The 24871-nt window shown below is 38.6% G+C and overlaps 1 protein-coding gene across 2 annotated transcripts in view; it reads right to left on the minus strand.

The window, feature by feature from the left end:
• GADL1 (glutamate decarboxylase like 1) overlaps positions 1–24871 on the minus strand; it is an 82286-nt gene that overhangs the window by 23594 nt on the left and 33821 nt on the right. For both annotated transcript variants that reach the window (XM_027675450.1, XM_027675449.1), the window contains exons 10-14: positions 24584–24648; positions 24286–24367; positions 17177–17376; positions 13101–13152; positions 10571–10660 (exon numbers count right to left, since the gene is read on the minus strand). In XM_027675450.1, coding sequence (XP_027531251.1) covers positions 10571–10660; positions 13101–13152; positions 17177–17376; positions 24286–24367; positions 24584–24648 — 489 coding nt within the window. The remainder of the gene's footprint in view (positions 1–10570; positions 10661–13100; positions 13153–17176; positions 17377–24285; positions 24368–24583; positions 24649–24871) is intronic.

The raw sequence follows: 24871 nt of genomic DNA on the forward strand, positions 1-24871 counted from the left end.
ATGATACTTCCAGAAAAGCTCTCTTTTGGAGTTCAACCTGTAACTTGAACTTTTTTTTCTTCCATCACTGATTATTAATGTGCATACAGCACTGAGAGAGCAGAATGAAGGGGTGCACAGATATGCAGGAGCACCATGCTGCTTTATAAGAACACAGTCTATAGGGTCAAACAGAACTAAATTAAATGTGTTGAGTGCCTTTAAATTCTGCTTTCTTATTAAAAGCAGTCCTCTCCACAGGCAGGCACAAAAGGCCATTTGCAATATTAGTCAATATGTTCTAACTCCAAACTTAATCAAAGGAAGAGTAATTAGTCCTATTTAAGCAGAGGAAAATACATGCTGTTTGGGCAAACAAGTACTATGTAGCAAGGAATCTGGATGCAGTAGCTGAAACCAACAAAATATATCAAGAGTATAGTAATTTGCCATAGCTCAGAATGAAAATATTTGAGTGTAAATAGTGCTAAGAATGCATACTGTATTTTTGTCAAAGAATAAATCATATTTTTTGAGGTTACCATTTCTTGGAAAGCATATGTTTTTGAGGAATAAGGTTGTTTGCTTTTGTAGAGGTGTGGGTTTGGCTGAGCTGAGAGCTGGGACTGTTCAGTCTAGAAAAGGGAAGGCTTGTGGGGATTTTATGAATGTATGTAAGCACCTGAAGAGGGTGCAAAGAAGACAGACCCAGACTCTTTTCAGTGGTGCCCAGTGAGAGGACCAGAGGCAATGGGCACAACCTGAAATATTGGAAGTTCCCTCTGAACATCAGGAAAAACTTTTTCACTATGAGGGTGATCAAACACTGGCACAGGGTGCCCTGGAAGGTTATGGAATGTCCATCCTTGGAGATATTCAAAAGCCACAGGGTCCTGGACAAACAACTCTAGGTGTCCCTGTTCGAGAGGGAGCTTGGACATTACCTCCAGAGGTCCTTTCTAAACTCAAGTGTTCTCTGATTCTGTTAACAAGTCTTTTTTAAGAATGTAGTTGCTTCAGTAATACTATGCATTATGCTATCCTCTCCCTTTTCAGTACTAATTTTCTTTTATATGATCCCAATATGTAAATACATATTCATATACAGGTGTACGCATAGGCACACACACACATTTATATTCAAATACCACATATGAACAATTCTAAAATGTTTCACAGTGTTGCATCGCAAAATATGTTTTTTTTTTTTCCTTTCTACAGCAGTAATGAACAAAAATGCAATACTGTTCTGTGTGGCAACATGACTCCAAGTAAAAAGTGCTTATTTTTATCATGCTATTTGGAAATGACGAAAGGATGGTGTTGAAGTGCTCTTAATGGATTAAAAAAAAAAGAAAAAAGAGAGATGATAAACTCTTACTTTCATTATAAATTCCCTTTGGCTTCCTATAATCAGCAAATAGCTTAATATTTACTCTTTAAAAGTGTCATAAAGTTGACATAGTTTTCAGATTAGATTTTTCAATTCTGCACAAATACAGAGAAAAATTTTCTGAGGTGTGTCACCAACTGCCTGCTTAATTTATATGAATTGCACCACTTTCACTTATTCCTCCCAAAAATTCACTTTTCTGGAAAAGAAATGGAGTTGTTTTACTCTGTTGGTCTTTCTACAGTCTGAGAGACATTTAACAATGGATGCAAAGTTTCCACTGCTCTGGGTAACAGGCTGTATCTGTTTGAAAGCCATACAAATTAAATAGCACTGTCTTTGTTCACACAGACAAGCAAGAAGCATTTATGCAGTGCTTAAGCACCCTTCAGTCAATTGAATCCATGGCAATAAAGCAGAGAATGCAATCCCACTGAATCCCCACAGCCTCTGTTGATCTTTCAGTTAGAAAATAACACTTTTTAGAAGCTTCCTGTATATAAATAATAAATAGAAAGATTTATTATGCATGAAGTTTTTAACAATGCAAAGGTTTTAAATCACGTTGTGTGTTTTCTATATTTGAGCTGAAAGTTAGAATGACCATCAGGTGTAGTGAGGCAGCATGCAAAAATTTTAAAATATTGGGCAAGTGGAACCCATGCTTCCCCCATAAGAAGGGAGTACATCTACAGAAAATATACTCCACTATTACAGGTGATTTGCCTAAGTCCTGAAAGAACGGTCATGTTAACTAACCAGTCCTTGTGAGATCATTTTTAACCTGAATCAAGTACCATACTTAACCTGTGCCCATACAGTTCCTAGTTCCTGAGCTAGATAAGGTATCTTCACAGAGCATTACACACTGTGATGAAAACACATCTCCCTGGAAGGTTCCGTCCTTTACTTTGAATCTGTGAATCTGTTGTGATTTTATTTCCTAACAATACTGCTCTCCATTTTTCTATCACCCTCAGCTTCATTTCATGGCATTATGTGTATTACTGCATGGAGTAAAGATTGGACCCTCCATTATCCTTAAAAGGATTTAAAGCAAGAAACAACTAGTGTGAAACCTACTTCATCTCTGGAGATCTGAGCAATTTTGCTCTGCAGGTGGCTTGGGGAAGATGAAATCCTTGTTCAGGTTGAATGCAACATATGGAGCTGCAGCAGGCTCCCTCCCTACAGCTTTGATCATTTCCGTAGGCTGAGCACTAGGGATCAATAGACCTCAGTCCCCAGAGGGCCTTGAACATGCACAGCTCAATGTTAAGTCTCTGACAAAAGTTGCCCTGCATTCTCATCTAGTAAACCGTACAGTGTTAAAGTCACTGGGGCTTCTTCTCTTTGTTCCCAAGAACTGAGGTGTAGTTTTAGCAGCTGTGCAACAGTGCTCTTAATACAGAGATGTTTTGCTGCCAGATGTGTTATTACTGCTGGATGAGATGTAAATGTTATCAGTTCAAGATATCACCTGATATCACCAAGTCTGGGAAGGGACTGAGGGGGTAGAATAGAAATAGCCACCTATCAAAGGATGGTTAAAATTAAGTGGAAGGTAATTTAGTGATGTTGATTGTTGCCTATTTGCCTCAGTTGAAACTGTACCACTGACCTAAAATATGTAAATATTTCTACATGAATAGGACTGCTTTTAACTGAATCCAAGTGGTATTACACACCGCTAAAAAGTCAGTCTGGATAAGGGACAAAGTAGAGAGCTAGAACAGAGTATCTAAAACTGCCATATCATGAATTCCTACAGTAACACTCAAGACTATTATAGAAAGCATGGGCTGGAAGCAGTTCACACCTTTGCCTTGTCTTATTCCATCTACTGCAGGTTACAGTACAGTTATACAAACATAGCTCCATTCTAGCCCCATAAATACATCTGATATGCCAGTCATCCCATGAAAGAGCAATGTGAAATCAGGTCAGTCTCACACACCATTATATGTGGCTGAAAGGTAAGCAGATGTTACAACCTCACCAATGTAAAATATATACTGAAGTGTCCCTAACACCTGGGTCTAATGCTAAGGTAAAACGGACACTGCCAAGGTAAAATGCATTGATTCCTACTTCTCCTGATGAAGATCTGTCAATCTGGCCCCTTAGTCTACCACTACTACTTCAGCATTCATGCAAGAATAAATATAATAAAGAACAAAGACATAAACTGCAGTTATGTGCAGATATGCAGTCAGAAACCAAAGTGTTCTACTTCGAATTAAATTTTAAAAAAAAAAGCATGTTATTTTTGTGTTTTTAAAACTCAGTTCTATGGAGGATACCTTTAAAACAAAGTCAGATTAAATATCTTGTTTAATTAACAGCTACAGTCACTTTTGTACTGATGAGTTATATAAAACTGCAGAAAAAGCCACATACTAAAAGAGAAAGTGCGAATCCCTCATTAACAAGGTACTGAAACACAACTATAATTTCTCTCTGCTATTATATTACACTGTACTGTTCCCTCTTATTTATCAAAGCTCAGACTTCTCTTCTTAACAATAACAGTCATTTATATGCAGCTAAACTACAAAATTTTTATTCATCTGTTGCTGTATATTATGTAGTATTAGCTGCAAAACAAAAGATGTTGTTACTTTAACAAATTAATGCTTATTTTAATTTTTAAATCTCTGAGCATCACCTTTTGCTGAGGAATGGTCACACTGCAATGTAAGTGTTGGTTATTATCATATTACTCCTTTTGTGGCTTCAGTGCTTGTTGTACCTCTCTCCCCTAATGTCCTTGGCTGCAGCCCTGCCTCCACTGGGCCTCCTCATCTCACCTCTCCAAGAATGCCGCATTTCTGCCCCTCTTGAGCACAATACTGAGAATTCAGCTAGGTTCATTGAATCAGGAGATCTTGCAGCTCTTCTCTCCAGAAGCCTGTGAAACAGAGGTCTAAAACAGCACAGAGCATGCTGAGGATTTAATGTTAGGTTCTCTTTACTTGTATTTATAAATCATAGCCAAGCAAGGATCCTGGCACCCCTGAGGTTCCCCTTCTGAATAATGAAGTCTTTTCCAAGGGTACTTCTGACTTCAGGTTGCCTAAGTCATGATTTGGGAGCTCCCCTTCTTTTTCTCCATGCTAAAGACAGAGAAAAACTGTGCCAATTCCCCAAGCAGCTTCCTTGGTTAACTGCCTCATGTCACATAGGATAAATCTGAAGCTTCCACTGACCTCGAAGATTTCCCTGACAAACTAAATTTCTTCAAACAATCCCTTTGGAGGTCCCCATCTGCTATGCTGAAATGACAATCACACCTCTAAGAGGGTCTTTCTTTTAGACCTGCCAAAGCAATCTCTTCCCCTTGTAGATTTTAGTTTCTTGCAGTCCACAACAGATTGATAGGGTGCTTTAAAAGAAAACAAAAAGATTAAGGGATGGCACTACCGAAGTCTAGGCAGATGTGGTGGGTTGACTTTGGCTGGATGCCAGGTGTCCACTCAGCCACTCCCTCCCCTTCCCAGCCAGACAGGGGAGAGAGTAAGATGGAAAACAACTCGTGGGTTGGGATAAGGTGGTTTATTAAAGCAGAAGCCAGGTGAAATCTTGCAGGGGCAAAAGCGAAGTGAAAGATAACGCAGTTTATTCTCCACTTCCCATGAGCAGCCATGGTTGGCCACCTCCAAGAAGCAGGGCTTCAGCACGCATAACAGTTCCTCAACAGGCAGCCACTGGAGTCAAGCAGTGCCTACCTTCCTGCTCCTTGCCTCAGCTTTCATATCTGAGCTAATGTCACGTAGTACAGAATATCCCTTTGGTCAGTTTGGGTCAGCTGGCTTACTTGGGTCCCCTCCCAGGATCTTGCCCTCAATTGAGGAAGGAATGTTACAGTGCTGATGCTGTGCTCAGCAGTAGCCAAAACACCAGTGTATTATCAACACTCTTCTAGCTGCCAATGCAAAGCACAACACTGTGAGGGCTACTATGGGGAAACAAACTCCAGCTCAGCCAGACCCAATACAGCAGACAACATCCACAACCTTTCCCTCATCCACTAAGTGGGTCACCCTGCCACAGAAGCCAATGATTTAGCCAGCCAATGATTTAGCCAATCTAACTCTCATATAGTTCTGTGTAAATCTTACCATTGATTTTTCTGTCATTTGATGTGGCCCTCCAGTGAAACTCATGTCAAAGACAGTTAGATGCTAGAGGCAATAGGCTACTTGCTGTACCATAAAAATCACTTATGTAAGAAAAGTTCACAGAAGCACGCCTCTCTCATTACTCTTCAAACACACATAAAAATATTGTTTAATTGTTTTCTTGTTCAAGTGTAAGAAAAACTCAAAGTGTAGCACACAGGGATGCCACCAAATCAAATAACATTTTGCACACAAATCCCAAGTGAAAATACACTTGAAGTGATGCACTTGGGACCTTCCTTATGCATAAACCTGGGCTCACTGCATTTAATATCATGGTTATAATCTATGTAATTGTTCCTCTTGTTCTTCCAAAATATAGTGGGCAAACTTTACAATACAACCAACTGGAGGTCTTATTTTTCCTTCCCATTCAAACCTTGTACCCTGGTCAATAGGTATTTTGAATGCCTAAATACTACTGAATCATGTCTTTGATTAGTTTTTCATTTATACCACAAAGACCACAAGATTCAGAGGTTGCCAAGGCAACACCTGTTCACCCTCCATACATTTATGCTTTGATATGAAACCTCTCATTATATAAATGTATCACAACACCAGTCAGCATGACAGGCTATTTTACAAATATGCCTTCACATAACAGACAGCTGTAGCCTTCCCTTAAGTGGGAGGGAAAGGCAGGAACAAGGTTACCTTTTACTAAGGAGGAGGGAGGAGGAGCAAAAATGGCATTCCAAGCTATATACGATTTAGCATGACATTGTATCCTGAGCCTTCTATTACAGCCAATAAATTTTGTATTACATGGGCAAAAATCCTCAAAAGGGCAGGAAACAAAACAAAACAAAACAAAACAAAAAACATCAACCACACCACACAAGTAGAGTCTAAGACTGAGACGCTGGAATTTTAAGTAACTGAAATTAACAACTGTATATAAAAGCTTTACTGAACCACTGGAAATCTGATACTCTAGCATATGTTTTCTAGAACTACAGACAAGGCAAAGTTTAGCAAATCACAAAAGACTTACTAGGAACCTACTGACACTTTTGAACCCTGATCATGAGGTACTTAGCAATATAGAACTAGCCTTCTTTACTGAGCAGTATTCAATACATAGTACTCTACGTACAGTTATGCTCCAGGATCCTTTACAGTTTTTCCTCTTGTTCTTTCAAACAAACTTTACCAATATAACCAATTGGAGGTCTTGTTTTTCCTTCCCATTCAAACCTTGGTCAATAGGTATTGTATAGGTATTTTATCCTGGGGTCCAAGCTACTGCAGGAGGAGGGATCTGTTAAAGATGGTTACTTCTGTGTCTCCTAGACCCACTGAGTTTGAGCAGCCTACAAACTGATCCAGAATGCACAAGACACAGTTGGCTGGCTGGGTTAGCAACAGGACAGCAATAGAACAGTTCCAGATGTACACCTCCAACCTCTTCCTTGTACCCTAGCACCCTCTGTGCTGCCAGGAGGCTTTCCAGAGGCAATATTACTAACAATCAGCTAATTCTACATCATCTGCAGACACTTCAGCATAAGCTGAGAAAACTGACTTTTCTAAAGAGAAGATTGTTACAAGAAAGAATATGCATGGATACTTATAGGTATGGAAGAAATACGAAAATCAGAATGCTATCTGCTCGTATTTTTTTACTTCTTCCCTCGCTTCCATTTCTGGCTTGTAACTTCCAGTTCCACTTTCCTCACTGTGACCCTGCGACACACTGACCATTCTCATTACAGTAAACAAAGTAAATCCTACAGCGTCACCAGAGGAAGAGGAGCGAAACTCCCACTGGGGGGCGCATACAGCACTAGCAAAGCCATCGCTCCTTCATCCCGTCAGTTGTGTCAGTTCTGGGTCAGAGACAACCGCCCCCAGACTGCAATGACAAAATAACACCACTTACAGATATTTCTAGTTGGATCTAACAGCAGCTCCTCAATTACCACAGAGAGCCCGTTTGTACAGTTTCTACAAGAAGAAATCCGTCCTCACTTGTGAGGAATGGCACTGAAAAACACCTTACATGGTCAGATCGTTTATGGGTTACTGCATCCAAAGCCTTACTGTACTGCTTATAGAACTAGTTTCACTAAACAGACACTTCCTGCTGTAATCCCAAAAGGTCAAAGTGGTATCACACTGTGGATGTGCAGAGAATTCCCAGTTTTACTGGGTAACAGAGTAACGTACTATTTATGCTGTTCTTTACTTCCCCCACCCCCATGTTAATTCGCTTTCCATAAAGTGTTCAGGTGATAAGTCAAATAACCAGCTAGTGGCTGTTCCAAATCCTTCAGGTCCCTCTTTTCTACCACCTTTCTGTTTTGAATGTAGGATACTCTGAAGAGTTAAAATTGTACACCTGAAGTTCAAGGCCAGGCCACAGAATTCAACATAAACAGCCCATCGGGGGAAAAAAAAAAGACGACGACACTTTTTATGTAGGATAGCTGACATCAGAATTAGGTATCATGCCGTGACCCACTCAGTCCTGACACATTTCCACATGAAGTGGGTATGGAAACTGGAGAAGAGCCAGTACAGCAGAAAACCTTCAGGGTTATTTTGCATAGGAATATGCAAATTCTTCATGAAGCTGAGGAGTTGAAATCAGAACAATTTGCTTATCAACTTTCACCAGCACTAAAACTCATAACTAACCTTAGAAGACAGCATGTTATCCTGCACAATATTGCTGAATGAGTAGTTGAGTAAAATCAATTACTTGCTGCAGGGATTTTTAAGACGTATATTTCCCTAATTATTGTCAAATATGCAGGTCAACAAAAAGGAAGATTGATTTCTGGATAAACAGAATAACTGTGACAATAAAATGTGGTGTGAAAAGACAAATTGTGAATAGCTCATTTTAGTGAAATGAAGGGAACATTCAGGAAGTGTTTGCAATCAAGAAACTGTCACACCCCCATCTGTCCATCAGTTGCATCATGTAACAACCTCTCCAGCCTTAATCCTCTTATCATTTACACCTTGCTGATCAGGATGCATTCCCTCTTGTACAGCAATATATCTGTATTGATTAATGTAATATAAAGCCTATGTTGTTTGCATCAGCAATGTTATAACAAATTGCTGTTAGCTGGAAAAGTCAAGTCAGTCTTATGTTTTGTGACCCAGTGCTGCCATCTCATCTGCTCATTGATATATCTTGTGCCCCAAATTGGCCCTCAACATCCAAAAAGCAAGGTAAACCCCAGACCTCTCCCTGTGGAGAATCAGGAAGGTGAAATAACATGTTTTAGTTGCAAAACAGGCTTACTTCTGCAGTGTCAAACTACTTCCCAGCAGTGTCTAAAATAACACAACTAACAATCATCATTTGTTGTTTCCCCTGGGAGAGAAATTTGTGCCATTCAGTGCCCTGCTCTGCTAGAGAGTTTTGGTCTGTTTCATGGCAGATTTTTTTTTTCCAGGCTTTTGTGGGGAAGAGTGAAATAGTTATATTTTAGGATTTGAGGTTTTTCCGTGTTTCATCAGAGGAGATAAAAGAATCAAGAAAATGTCACCTTGCCCTCAAAAAGAGTGGTTGAGATCTGCAGCAGTGTTCAGTTCTTCAGAGACATTGCACCCACGTTTCTTTCCCTCCAAGTTCTCTTCCACAGAACACTGGCTAGTAAATCTGCATTTCCAGCATCAGTCTATCTATATTAGCACATAAAATAAAGCCAGGCATCTATTGCCTACCCTGACTGGAAGAACCAAAGACCAGCAGAGCAAAGAACCAGTAAGTTACACTCAATAAGCTACTCATACATGCTCAAAGCCATTTGTTGTGCTTCATCCCTTCCCTCTTTGGTCCCCTCTGTAGCATACATAAATCAAACAGTGACTGTTGCAGCACTACGTCTTCTATGCTTTCCCATTGCTGCGTTCCAAATCCACACTCCTCCATGGGCGGAGGAGCTGTTATACAGCTCTGTGTGTGTGTTTATATATACACACACACATTCAGACATAGGCCTTCTACTCTAACATGAGGAAGGGAAGCCCTTTATGAAAGGATCATAACCTGTCCATGCTTTGCAAAAGCATGGCAAATGCAAAGCCCTTGCATCCACACTACAGCTGTGCACGGCTTTGTACCACAAAAGTATACTTTCCAAAACAATACAGATAGGGTTAAGGAAGACCTCTCCCTTAAAGACACCAGCCTCCAGCATAAATTGAAAGCAATTCCAGTGGAAGCTGCTGAGGGCAGATGTTATAGGAAGCATGCATGTATATATAGTATGTATAGCTTGTATGCATACTAAGCACACCATATGCAAGCATGCTTATGGTATACACATCTATGTTCTAGTATAAATTTCTAGTAGCAAATTCTAGGAAAAAATAAATGCAGAACACCAAAGCTCTTCCAGAGATAAGCAAACAATGAATTAAATTCAATTCCTCACGGAATAGCTTATTCAGTAAAACATAATACCACAATGTCTAGTGGCTTCTTAATTAAGTCTTAACTAAGGAGTTCACAATTTTACTGCTGCTTTTTTTCAAGATGTTCATGATTTCCTATCAGGATGGCAAAGAGTTACCAAAACACTCATTAGTGAAGTCTTTCCCAATGTATTTTCCCATTGTATTCCTATTGTCATTTATGTTTAACATCAGAAATATATTCTTAAGCACTTCCTCACTTGCATTATCATAGATTATCATGGATAATGCAAGCCAAGTTCCAAGGACAGCGCTAAGTACATGAAACAGGTAATGAATAATCTGTCTAGACAAGAGATGCAGACACAATGCTGTTCCTCTTCTCTCAGTTCTGCCAGCTGTTAACAGCTTTGAAGTGAGCTGAATGCTTGTTAATGCCTACACCTCTTAACATTAAGAAAAAAATAATTAGCTTTGTCTAAGCGGAGAAAAAACTTCAATCCTACCAACATCTATTTAAGGATTAAATCCCCATTCTACTGATAGGTTATAAAGGTGAGCAAAGCCAAAGGCTATTTCACATACTTATCTGGCACACAGATAAATCAGTAAGTCTCAGGTAACACATGACACTCACCTGGTGCAGCTTTTGCCAAAACTCAGGTCCATCCTCCATTTCTCTTAAACTTGGTGGAATGTACCAAAAGCAGACATTTGCATACTCCGGCTAAACAAGAGAACAAATGATTGCTTATAAGATGTAACAAATGGGACAGGGATACATATTACAGCTTGTCAAAGAGATATGCTTTATTTTTTTGGGGTGAGAGGGAGGGAAGCCTTTGAGTTTATACCCTTTTCATTAAAACTTCCTTCTCCGACACACCTTTTGTATCTCTTTTTTGAAACTAGAAATAGTTTTCATATCATCCATTTCTGTTCCTGCTGCCAGAAAAAGGAAACCTGTTGAGGTTTTAAATTCATCTTCCTACATCCATATTTAACTCTGTTTTGCTCACAAAAAAAATTTGGTTTGGAAAAGTGTAAGAGAGGCATAGAAGGGTAAGTTACAGAACTCAAATTTTAAGCAACCTTTAAGAATACATTTTCTTTTTAGTGTTTTGGGCTTTTTTGATGGAAATTTTCTATGATGTCTTTTACACAAAACACACAAGCTTAATTTTTGTCACTATTTAACACTTGCACATCTAGTCATTTTTCTACTGAACAATGCCAATCTCCTTTTATATCACAGAGCACAGTATACAGTGGTAGAGTTAATGATTTTCTCTATTTCCACATTTTATAAGAATCTCAGGACCCTTTGCAGGGTATGTGCCATATCCTGAGTGTACCTTGTCCAATATCTAAGCAGGTGTTTTGACAAAGGCTGAGACTCCACATTTCATTTTTCCTCTAGAGAAGTTTTGCCTTTAAACTCAGCAGAGAGTTATCTGCAAGGCTCACAACAAAAGCATCTCTTCACCACGCACTATAAAATAAGCCATTTTGTGCTTATGAGATTTCTGTGTCATACATGATAGAGAAAATATTCCCAGTAGATTAGTCTGGGATCTCTATACATTTCCTGCCAATTTGGAACAATTTTTATTATTTTATTTGTACAGAGAGCAATAGCATCAGGAATAGGTATGCCTTCTAACCCCATTCAATACAACTCATAAAACCACTACAACAATCTTGACCTACACTATTTGCAACACAGTATTCAACTGGCATCTAAATTATAATATAGATTATGATCTCACACACCCCTCTCCTCTCCCACATGCCATCCTCATTGGTACTAGTTGAAAGAAAAAAAAAGTTAAAAGAGAGCTTGGTAGCTGAGTCACACCATCGCTTTACCCCACTGTGAATGTGGTTGCTATTTTAATCCCAGGCAGTCTCCTGAACGAGGAGAGCCCACCAGCTGAGACATGTTCTTTCATGAAAGGGCACCGAGAGCTGCTCATATCATTTTCCGCTTCACTTCAAAGAATGCATTAAATACAATTTAATCATCAAGAAGAATATCATTGTCAGCAGGAACAGAGTTGCAAACCTGCCGTGTGTTGCCACTGAATGGAATAAAGCTCAGTTCTTAAAGTCCCTTTTCTTTCCCCGAAGAGCATGCATTGAGTACACACATAAACACAGACACTGAAAAGGCAGTGCCTTCCTCAGAAACACAAGCACTAGCTCGCTGTTACAGGGTTTATTTTAAAACTATCTAAAATCAGATGGCAGGAGTAGACAGATGGCACATATTACCATATTGCCATCGTCTATGTTGCTTTCTTGATTATCTCAGTTTCCTTTCACACATCAAATATATCATCTCCCTCTGAAAATACCATTCATCCTAAAAAACTACCCCCAGCCATGCTTCACACTCTATTTCTAGTTATGTTGTCACAGCTCTTACCCAAGCAGGTAAGCACCTACAGCACAAAAGTGTTCAAGATGACTCAAGCACAAGTGCATTTCCAGGCCATAGAGCAACTCTCATTACAAGTTTTTCCTCACTGTGTGTATTAGAGGATCATCTTTCTAAGCTTTTTGTCTGAAGCCCAACTTTCTTTCAGGAAAAGGGCTCAAATAACTGGGCCTAGCTGCCTGACAGCAGTCTTTCTTTGAATTCTCATTGTTTGTCCCTCTGCACTCCTGAAAACTTTTTCTTAATCCTTGCTGTACTTCCTTCTCAGGAAGTGCTATAGTCCACTCTATAGCACTCCCTTCAATCTCACTTTTAATCCAGATGTCCCATTTCTGCAGGAACTAAACAGCAGCCTCTGTTCTCAACAGCTTTCACATCTGAGTATTCCACAATAACAAAAAATGGACAGATTTTTACTGACTTGCCACTTTACTAACCTCATCATGTGCTGCTGGCCTAAAATTCTTCAGTCAATTAGCAGTGTTCAAAGTTAAAGAGAAAATTTGCATTGTATGAATAGTGTAAGATATTTTTTATATTTTGTATTTCATCTATCCTAACAGGGAATACAGTGCATGTTATTTGTGTTCAGTCATATCTGTGGATACATACACTTATTAAATTATATACTTCAAATACATATTGGTAATTGACTAAAGAGAACAAAAATCAAACAATAGACACTCCCCACCAATAACAACAGCAGTTCAGTTCCCTGTTCACTTACCTCCAGAAGAAGCTGAAATCCCTCTCTTTTTTTAATTTCCTCCACTAGATATCTGTAATTAAAAATGCAGCTGTTTAAAGCATAGAACAAAACAATGCAAACAGAAAACAACAACAAAAGGTCTTTAACGTGTGGGGTTTTTTCCTTTTTCTTTTTTTCACACTAAAGAAACTACAGAGTTAAACTTCATTTCTACCTGCTGTGAAAATGCAATAGCTATCAGTTCCTGGAAACAAATGAAGGCTACACCCAGCCAAGGAGCATTGAGGAGAAGCCAAAATCTGTCCTCAGGCACAGATTTTCAATGGAGCCACACGGCACAAATTGATCCTATTTGCATTAGGTTGTGAACTTTCCCAGTGCAAATTTCCATTGATGTTGCTCTTTACAAATTATCACCAGAACCTCTTAGTTTAGCCCAGAATTTAAAAATTTGAGCATGCTTGAAGCCCAACAATTTTCCCAGTACTGCCCTTGTTCCACACTGTACACAACAGTGTACATTTCCATTCAGTGAGCCACTGCTTATGCACAATAATCCCTGGACATCCTATGCTAGCATACTGAGATGAGAATTTCTTTTCTCTCTCCTCTGACAAGCATGAAAAACCCAGAAGTATTCAATGGAAAGATGGGTTTGAATCAAAACTTGACACAAACAGCTTCAGTTTATAGAATTTTTTTAAAACATGACCTCAACTTTGCCATGGCACAATCACACAGGAATTCTGAAGCAAAGACGACACAGCTGAGACTTCTCTTTTTTCTCCTCCCCTCAAAGCCTTCCAAAGAAAAACTCCAATGAATTCACCTTAAATTCACACAGCTTTTCCATGTCAACAGAATTTTAGTCTTCTACATGAAAAATTTGCTGTCTAATAGGAATAAAACTGACACAGTTTAACTACTGATTTTGCACAAATCTGTTCTTTGTATTTATTATTTGGCATTTTCCTGCCTGCAGCTACATTACTGGTCATCACTAGTAATTCTTTTATCCACTACTTGAGGAAGAAAAATATTGCCAAAATAACCCCCATTGGTCCTAACCATGTGTCTGAAACTTGCCCCAACAGGGATACCTCTAGCCCAGTTGTATCTGCAATGCCTGCTATTTGGCAGACATGCTGCAGGAACAGGTTGGCTAGGGAAGCAATAAACAATACCCTAGATGGCACACATTTTTCAAAGTTGTGCATAGGGAGTTGTCACAGTGTTTGTCATTAACAAGTGCTGTGCCTGTGACTCATTACCTCAGCACACACCCCAGCAAAGCAATCGCTGTGGTGGAGTGCCAGTTCCCAGAGCACGCAGCTCTAGGAGTTGTGGTGTGCACTGTTGAGATGTTCCCTCTCACCGTAACATATCAACGTTCTGGGTTGTTTCTGTCATGACTATTTAGATCCCACTGTATGCAGTTGTTTGTTATCCAGCTGTTAATGCCCAGGCTACCACTTAGGTTGAAAGAGAAGCATGATGAAAGGCAAGTAGAAGGGTAGATATCATGTGAGCATGTTGGGGGGAACCTATTTCTGTTGGGTAAATGTCTTAGGTAAAACAAGCTTGGTGCTTTTGTCCTGTTTATTAGAAGATACTTGTCTGTGCCATAAAACCAATATTCAGCAACATCAGCTTGCTATTCATAAGACAGTGGCCCTCAATTTATTTTTTCTTTAATAAATCACAAAAGGGAAATCTACGCATGATCACTTTTTTTTTTTTTTGAGGTCTTGAATTGTTAGAGCTATTTCACAATGCTTGATACCTTTCCCTCCTGCCACAAGTGCCTTTTTTTTTATACCACCATCTGACATAGGCTATCTGATGTAGGTCAAGTTCACAACACTGTTAATCATGTTCTAAACTACACTGTCAATAGCCTAAGAAGGCAGCCATTAGAAAAATCCATCGCCCATGATTTATCTTGCCAGGATCATTTGATGGCAGTGGAGCAATTTACTCTGTGCATCTTTCCACAGTTGACAGTGAAGTTTTATTATCATGTCACAGTTGTAGAACGTCAGAAGGGCTTGAGTTTTAGTGAGGACCGAAGTACACAGACACGTGGCACTTGCTAGGATTAAGCCTTGCAGAAAATAAGGGGCAGAGATCTGCAGTGAAAGTAGACATACGTCTGCTAAGAGTGGGTGTCAGAAGAGGAAACGCAGAAAAACTTCAAAGAAGCTGAAGCATAAAATGCAGAGGTTCTTACAGTAGTTGTATTTGAAAAGCCATTTACTTCTGTTTTTTTTAGTGTACTTCATAAAGCAACATCCCTGCATTAAAAATAATTGAGCAGAAAAAATAATCCGAAAAAAATCTGAAGCAATCAGCTGGATGCTCTACTCTAGCTATTTTAAAAGTAAGCCTTTCCGAATAGGTAGCATCACGATATTCCTGGAATAATACCCTGAAAGCATGATACAACTCCAGAACAAAAAGATATTACTGGAATAGCCAATAAACAAAGTCTGATGTACCAGAAATACATGCCTGCAATTATCCTAAAACCTTTGCAGGTCTGGTTGGCTACTGGGAAAAAAAAAAACAAAAACAATATTGCACTTAAATTCTATAGTCAGTAGACTAGTTCCAGAAAGTTTAAAAATTAAATTTCTTCTTTATGGAAAAAAACCAAAAACAATCAAGAAACAGAAGAGACAAGCCAGTCGCTCCTTAGAAGTGCTACCAACTGAATCCTATCATTAAAACAGAAATATCGATCCCATAAAGGTCATTAGTCACTACACAGTCAGTCAAACAATTTTGGCCAATGACCTTGATAGGGCTGAATTCCCCTACTGATAATGGAATGAATTACTTACTCTGTACAGACAAGGAACAGTACAATGCTTCGGAACAAAAACAAGGTGCAGCTTAACCAGAAGATATTAAAAACATATAACTGGCAAAAAAATTAGTGGTTTTAAAAAAGAAAATAAAGAAAAAGGTCACGGATCATTTGAGCTTTTCTGGGTTTGCTTCTTTCTTTTAATTCCTTTTAAATCCACTCTGGATTTAGGTCAGGGGTATTTTTACCTTTTATTTAAGTAATTTCATTACAGTGAGACTATTCCTTTAATTTTCATTGAAGTAAACATTCAATTCTTTTTGTGTTGCTAGTTCATATAAAAAAATAAAATGTCAATATCAATGATTTGACTTATGGAAATGTGTAGCTAGTCTGGTGAAATTTCCATTGTGGTTTATCTTGTATAAATTCTGAACAAACATGATACTTAAAGTTAATTCTTTTTAATGGGACATTATCTATCTTATTTCAAAATCATTTCTTCTATAAGAAGAGAAAACCACCTGTGTATGGAAGCTTCTTTCCAGAAACCAAGACATCACCATCACTTTAGAACCACCTTTCCAGAAACCAAGACATCACCATCACTTTAGAACCACCTTCTAGCAATCATTTCGCTGAATTCAGTTGAGAAACTCATTTCTGCAAGACCAAAAACTTAGTGAAATTGAAGAGGACATGTGTGGGGAAGATCACAAGAAAAAGGTGTTTCTGCCCCTAACAGAACACACTGTAAGTATTAAGAACTTCAACAAATTTTTGGAGAAAAAACAAGCAGTATGTCAGAACCTCTACTACATCCTAACATTAACAGTGTCCTCATATGAATTTCCCTGCCTCATCAGCTTTTTGCATTTCCTTGGTCACGAGGAATGAAGTGACAGGAGAATGGCTAATTCACTTATTGCTAGACACAGCTAAGATCCTGGCACGTGAGGCTGTTTTTACACTGACACCAGAACACACAGTTGAGTTAGAAGAAGGTGTATTGGTAAGTCTATCCTGTGTCTGGTTCAGATAATATAAATGTTCGACAACACTGTTTACCAACACCTATGCTTATTGCTGAAAGCAACAATTACTACTAAATATTAAAGCAAATGTAATAACACTATTATTGTTATTAGTTCCTCCTATTATACACAAACAAAAGGAGAGGGGAAAAAAGTAACAAGGTGGTCTGTTCTGGGATACAGAGTATCAGCAGCGTCAGCATTTCGGAGAATTAGACAGAGTAGACGTATTCAAAACTGTGAGGAGGTACCTTGCCAAAGCCAGTGCCCTGTTTACTCTCTCCTCCAAGCCTGTTGTTCCCAATGCTTTCCACATCAGCCAGAATTTGAATGCATCCGGACGTCTGCTGCACTGAATGGACTTGTCACCAGTGTCATAGCTGACATCATAGAACTTGTCCTGCTGGAACAGGTATGCAGCCTCAGCAGAGTAACATTTCTTCAGAAGGCCCTATTAGAAACACAATAGAGACTTAGATTCCTGACTTCCTGATCAAACCACTTCACAAGCCAAAGCTTATTTTTCCTGTCTGTTCCAGCTGCTTATTAAAACAGATTTGGATGTGCAGGATACTCTCCAAAGCTTATGGTGTGTTTTAAGAATCCTGGATGAACTTAAACCCAGTGAAGTCAGCACTGACAACAAGCAAACTTTTTTATTATTATTATTTTCTCCATAATGTCACTGAAGAGTGGCTGGTTGAAGAGAAATTTTGACTCAGAATCTCAAGAAATCATGGAAGTGGGTATTACAGAAAGAGTTGCCCGAAGACATATATGGATGGGAAAGAAGGAGAAGAAGTAGACACCTATGTCCACTGTTCCAGTCTTTAGATGGAAGGACAGCCCCTAGGGAACTTCCTACATGTTCACAAATGGCTCAATCTATTCCTTCTTTGGTTAGTTGCAGGTAAGGAAGATTTCAGCCCCAAAAAATAAATGTTTAGCCCTTACCAGCAAATAATCACTGTAGATTTAGCATAGGCTATCTGACTGTTTGAGCAGAAACACCACAAGGAGATTAGTACAACACCAATTTTTGTCTCATTTCACAGTTCAGACAAATTTAACATTTGAAAATAAACCTGAGAAAAGTACTTTCACATACCCTAATCATGGTTTGTTAATAAAATTATTTTTATTCAGCGATCTCCAGCCTCCAGTTTCTAAGAGGCTGCCCGAGCAGAGATGAGCAGCAGAAAACAGACAAAGATTAATGAGTAATATGGCAAGTTCCAGCAGAGAACAAGGCTGTGAAACAGAAAGCACAGAGGCTGTTATAGGTTTAAAGGTACAGAGGAAAAGAAGTGGCATAGGACTGGCCATTGGCTGAAGAATGAAATATCAAAATATATTCTGTAATACTGTGAGGTAGAGAGAAGGGCTGGCAGAAAGCAGGTTACAAAATCAAAGATGAGGGTGGCCCTACAAGGGGCCCAGAAGAAAGAAAAGGTTATAGATTTGTCAGTGAAGTGGGTAAGAAAAATAAAACACAACCTATAATACTAGAATAGAAATTTAGATGAGTTTAAAAGCATGGCCACTGCATCTGATTCAGATCTGGAAACACCTATTTAAGTGACAGTTGAACCTGTGCAGAACAGACAAGGAACAGAAGTGGACAGCAAGACACAAGTTGCTAAACAGAAGACCACAACTCATTTTCCAGTTCAACATCACTGTTCAATTTGAACCAACAGAAAAAGTATTTCACATTTCATTCTTTTCTCTGCATCTGCTGCAAGTCTGATTTTGAAATGGCAGACAGGTCTGACATCACTCTTAATCAAAGTGTCATATTCCTATAACAGAGGTATCATTCTTGATCTACATTACAATACACTACTGATAACTTCGGGACTGGCAATAAAATAGAGGAAAAAGGTCAAGACCAAAAAACACCAAAAGATAATTAACCCACTGGCATATACAGAATAACTCTGCCTCTCTCCTAGACTTTTCAATTCCCTCCATCAATACTAAAAGCAACACAAACAAAAAAACCCACCTACACACCTATTTGTAAGAGCACAAAAGGAGAACGCCACCAAAGGTTGCTCCACAGCTTCTGTAAGGGTTTGACAATCTCATTATAATATTGCTGATTTGCTAAAAGTACAGCAAATTCAGTCTGAACTCTTTAGTCATAGGTCCAGCACATTCAGCCTTGTGAAAAGATAGTTTATGTGACTGCTTGGGGGAAAAAAGGGCCAGCATCCGCTCTCCCTTTGCAATCATCAGCGATAATGTGCAGCTGCAGCACAGGGTAGCCACAGCTTGAAAGCCAGTGCTGGGTACAGTGTTTTGTAACATATAAGATTCTCACACTTACTTTCCAACTTTCTCAGAGAAAGAAAGGCAGAAAAGGGACATTAGAAACCAAACAGTCAAGCACTGAAGCATCCATACTTTACAGGTTTTTTACAGCTTCGTGTTCTCTGGCTAGCAGCTGCCCAACAAGGAACAGGAGTAATTCTGTGAAGCCATTGTGCTCTATTCATTAAATCTACATACCTTGATTTTCGGGGAATAAATAAGTTTACTCAACATGGTCTTAAAAAACAAATAAACACCAAACAAACAAACAAGCAAAAAAAGGCAGCTTCATCTATCCACAAATTTAAGTTAATGTCTTTGTCTCTTGCTGACTTAAATATTTGCATAGTGTTTCTGTCGTGAGCGTAGTGATCAATGTGGGACTATCTTCTGTTTTATCAGAATGCAATGCAGCTACACAATAGAGGACATCACAGAATATTAGTTCCCCTCATGCCTGTCCTCTGAAAAATAATAACTGTTGTTTGTCACAAGAAACCTAAACTCAATTGGTAATATTATAGAAAGACTGAGAAGTTCACTTAAGATCACAGTACAGCTGCAGAGTTTAATAGTTTAAACTCTAGAGTGACAATGCAACAAGAACAAATAGTTCAATGGCCCTGAGTGAACTCCAGTTCATGGGAATATATTTCATTAAAAAAACAAACAAACAAAAAGGCAGGTACTGTCCTACGCTCCTGGTGCATTCGAAGCTGACAAGACATGCTGGCTTGATGATCCTTTTCCATCTGCTTATCTTATTAATAATGCAACATGCTTAAGAAATCCTGCTGAAGACACTGCCTACTATCAATCTGCAGAGGCAAGTACAGTGACATCCTCACGCATGTTACTAGAGCAGACAGAAAAAGGAGGGAGGGAGGACAGCAGAAAAGAAAAAAAAAATCCAAAAGAAATGTTATGCTTAAGAAAGCAGTTACTCTTTGATTGCTGCTGTCTCAAAATTAATAGATTGAAACTTGCTACATGCTGAAGACATAAAAAGTCATCTCAATTTTCCTAGTCAAATTATGGAAAAGCAGAAGAGAAAAAAAAAAAAGGAAAGAAACATGGTTTAAATATGTTTTCTAACTCAATGCTCTCAGTCTCAAGAAGACGCCAAGAGTTTTCCACACAGTAACTGAGCTGCTCCATCTGTTTCGAAGAATTGCAAAAATTTCATTAGAAGTGCCCCATTTGACAAGTTTTGAGTATCTTTCTTCAGCACCTTTTATCTTTCTACCCTTTTTACAGAGACTTATAGTCAGGTTGCTAAAGTTTAGATAATGGAAATACTATTTTCATGGAGGCCCCAGTCTACTGTGAAGTCTCAAAGAGCTTTTGATTTTGATGAAGTCTATCGATAGTTGCTGTGTGTTCTAATTAATGGGAAATTAATGAATAATTATTGATACTGAAACCTAGAGCTCCATTTTCATAATTCAACATATTTTTCTCATTGAACAGAGTTACCTACAGCAAGTCTTCTGATCTCTTTCCATTTTAATTGCTAGTTAAAAGTGAATTTCAATTTCATTAACAAAATATCTTTTTCCCCAAGACAAACATCTCCCTGATTTGCCTTATCTGAAGCAGTATGAACATCACACTTGAAAATTCTCAAAAGCAGTGCAGTGTGAAAGGTCATTCTAGGAATTCACTTCAAGAGGTGAGAAGAGCTCTCAGTTGCACTAACCCCAAGTGAAAAGCAATGAGAATAGGGTATTTCCTGTAGGTGCCCTGGAAAGGAATCAGGGAGGTAGATATCTCTATGATGTTGCTAATGATGAGGAAGAGATTACACTGTAGATGGCTACCATCACCTTTATCAATTATATTCTTGTTAAACTGAGATTTAATTAGCTACACTGAGACTTTATTTTTAACTAATAAGTGAAAATTCTGCTCATTGCTTAGAATTGATTCTTAATTACCTAACCTAGTGCTTCACTCTAATGAGTCACTGGCAGTGATGGTAAACAATAGTTCTCTATTTATATGGTGATAATATTTACACCGATATGGATTATAGCAAGGACAAATTGTAGTAGCTCTGTGGTTTTAAGGGAGTATGTACAACCCAAGACTGATTCATAGCACTTTAAGAACATACGAGAGCAAAACTGACTTCACTAATGTTTTGAGATTATTGGTCCATCTAGCTTTGTATTTAAACAGTCACTGCAATTCATGCCTCAGCAATACAAGCGTTTTCTGAGTAAGACTATCTTATTAGAGAAGTGATGAAAGTGGGCATGGCAGTGAAAAAGGAATAACTGTGCACTTCTTGAGTGCTTTAAGCACTGAAGAACTACTGTCATTGATCTGAGCTTTTACAGAGGATTAACCAATCTCTCTTTCCCTTTGGTGAAAATACTTCTCCCATCTAATCAAGTCAAACACGTATTTCTGTTTTCTATCTCTACTTTCTTTAGAAATATTCCAGTTTTGTTTCACTAAGGCTGGAAGATACTCTTTTATCAGCATGTCACTGCAGTTTATTCTTTTTTCTTTTTTTTAAATCTGCATGGGAAAATATTTAAATACAATGTTTTATTCTAACAGGCCAGCTACAATGTCTTAAGCCTATTAACAATGCTAAACCATATTGGGGCTAAGTGGCAAAAAAACCCAAACCAAACAAAACTAGTCACTATTACTTTTGCTAAAGCAAAATTACAGTGTTACCACAACAACTGAAATGTGATGACACCTTCTAAAGGTTATCTTTTCATACAGAAAGTATGAAAGAGAGAAAGAAAAACTGAAGGGGATTAATTTGCTTACTTATAATCAACTAAGCCTAATTCTGAGGTACTCCACAGTTTCCAAATGGACCTCAAAGCAAATGGGAAGACAGAGTAACTAAACTTCCTTAATCAGTCTTTCAAAGGGAGATAGGGCGTGATTCATAAATAGGACTTAACATTCATGATTAACATTTTGCTGTTCTGATTTCTTGCAGAATTCAGCATTTCAGCAACCACCTGAAGTTCTTTGAACATTCACTGGCAGAGCAATGTGTGCCAAACTCTTCCAGTTCCCACTCAGGCATCCTAACCACAATGCAAAGGAATTATGTTCACGTGTAAATGTGTGCTTCATTTGCAGCCATAGATATTTATGTATTTTAGGAGCAGTGGAACAAGCTCTCAAGTGAGAAAATTATACACATGCTCTTTCCTTCTCTTACTGGTGTGAAAATAACATTTTTAATGGAAAACTGGATTCAGCTGCCTATTCTGGTTATGGAGAGGATCAAAGTGAAGCAACACTTTTCTGTCAAAGTGTCTTAAATATGCATTTGATCTTTTTTTCTTATGGATTTATATTCCAGCTAGTTAATAAGAAAGTACTCAAATTTGTATGTGTGTCTCTTTGCATATAAAGACTGCATTGGCACATACACAAAATGAGTAAGTGTCAATTTTCCAGGAATTAAACACAGAGTAAAATGCCCTTTCTATTCAATGCAAAGAAATCATCTACTTTCCAGAACATGTCTTGCTATACAACAGGATCTATGATCAGTGATACTTGTGTTTTCACCCCTCAGTGACCTAGAATTCATCTTTACAAATATTTCCAATACAACATTGCCCAGCTGTGGTTTACAAGTGGAATAGGAGTGCTCTAAGAGACATTACACTGCACAGAAGGAGAATATAGCATGGCTGCTAGAGCCCTGAAGCTGGAACAGTGCTCAAAAAGTGACTCTAAATGCTTGAGTAGCTAGAACATTTCAAACTTCTTCATTTCTTTCCTCTTTCTTCCTGAGAAATTTCTATTATGCAGTCCAAGTAGTCTAATCATTACCTGGGGCTATATCTATGTACTAGGGCTAATTAGTTAAAAATACAGCAATGAAATCTTCCAAAGCCTGCAATTAAGACACCATATTAATCTTAGTCAATAATGTCATTCTGTTTGTTTTTCATCCTGGAATAAAAATAAAGTGATGGACAGTAATCTTGAGGTCTAATCCTCTTTAATCCTACAGGCTCTAGCCTAAGGAGATGAGGAGGCACACTTCTCCTTGCTGTCCTGCCATGTATCACCTCTGACTTAGAGCGATCAGCTCCAAGAGAGTGCCAATTAGCAACTATGGTCTTTGGTCCTCATCAGTTCTTACTACTAGAAGTTAGTAACAAATTACATGGATCGCTAACCCTAGCAGTTGAATAGAAAATATCAGTAGTTTTGACAGAGTAATTTACAAACCATGGTCACAAAATAGTGGTGCAAACCTCCAGGGCTCCATATCTTCATGATGTTCAGTCATTTATAACCTATATAAGGTGAAACTCAACCCTGATGGTGGTAAATGGGTATAAGTTTTAGCAGTTCTGAGTTTGAAATGGAGCTTGAAATAATTGACCTCTTACTGGTTTCTTTATTAAGATAAAAGAATTCCACAAAGATAAAAGCAGGGATTTTTACTATATTGCAGACTCATCTTGAGATCAAAGCTCTGTTGTTTGCTTGCTAGACCTTTAAATTAGTCATGGCTTTAGGAAAGTCTAAATCACCCTGGTGATGAGGAAGAACTGGTAGAGTGAGCAAAGAAGGCTCAGCACCTTCTCCTGGATGTGATCTGCCTTCTATCCCTCTCCCACTTTGGTGCACCTGTATAAGGGGATGGGAAGACAAGCTCTGCCTACTTGAAACAGAGACGCAGTACTGCTGCAGTCCCGATGGATAACACCTATTCTGAGGACTTTGATGAGCTCTGTGTTTAAGTGTTGCAGGCCCAGGAGACAAAATACTCAATTCTGAATGTAAATCATGTACAGAAGTTAACTAGCTAAGGCACCAGCTGCAAAATTTGACCACTTGTGGGTACAGTGACTTGGATCCTGCTCTTTTATTCACCCTTTATTAAAATGAATTTAGTGGTGAAATTCAAAATAATATAATTCAGCCTTTGCACTGTGGTATAGTAAAAATGACTTGCAGCTGTTTTCTAATTATTTCTGCTTCCATATAACAGCAGTGACAGCCTACTGCAGTACAAAAAAAAAAAAAGGACAGGAGGACTTACAGAGTTGTCTTTCACCAGAAGAGCACAGCACTGTATTCCTGCCAACAACATTTTATGGGGATTCCAGGCAACAGAATCAGCCCTGCAAAAATTATAAATTGCACTTATAATCATGGGTACTAAAGAATCAAAAATGGCCAAACAATCCAAGCAGACAAATCAGATTTCCCAGCTCCCCACTTCCACGATAGGTTAAGAAATCTCTCCAACTAAGTAATTTCTATTTATGGAAGCCAACAGGCCACACAACTTCCATCTCAGTCCCTGGTAAGTGAGCCCATGAACTAAACTGACTTACCTGTGGATGCCATGAAGAAGTCTGCAATGCTTCCTTGATATCAAAGCCGAGCCACCCCAAGAAGCCTGTTAGAACATTTACAGAGCCAAGACAATATTATTTGTATAAAGTTCTACTAATAATTTCTAAAGATGTCTTATCTCTTTTAAAACTTAGTTTACTACATGGTCAGTGGGCTAAATTTTGCCTTTAGTATCACCTACTGAAATAAAGATGGCAGCCTGGGGCTGTGCCTAAAACAGAGGAGTTGATGGTTTGTGCCACTGCATAAGCCACAAACTAGACTGG

This window comes from Neopelma chrysocephalum, unplaced genomic scaffold (assembly GCF_003984885.1).
Source record: "Neopelma chrysocephalum unplaced genomic scaffold, ASM398488v2 Primary Assembly neopelma1_26, whole genome shotgun sequence".
Lineage (NCBI taxonomy): Eukaryota > Metazoa > Chordata > Aves > Passeriformes > Pipridae > Neopelma > Neopelma chrysocephalum.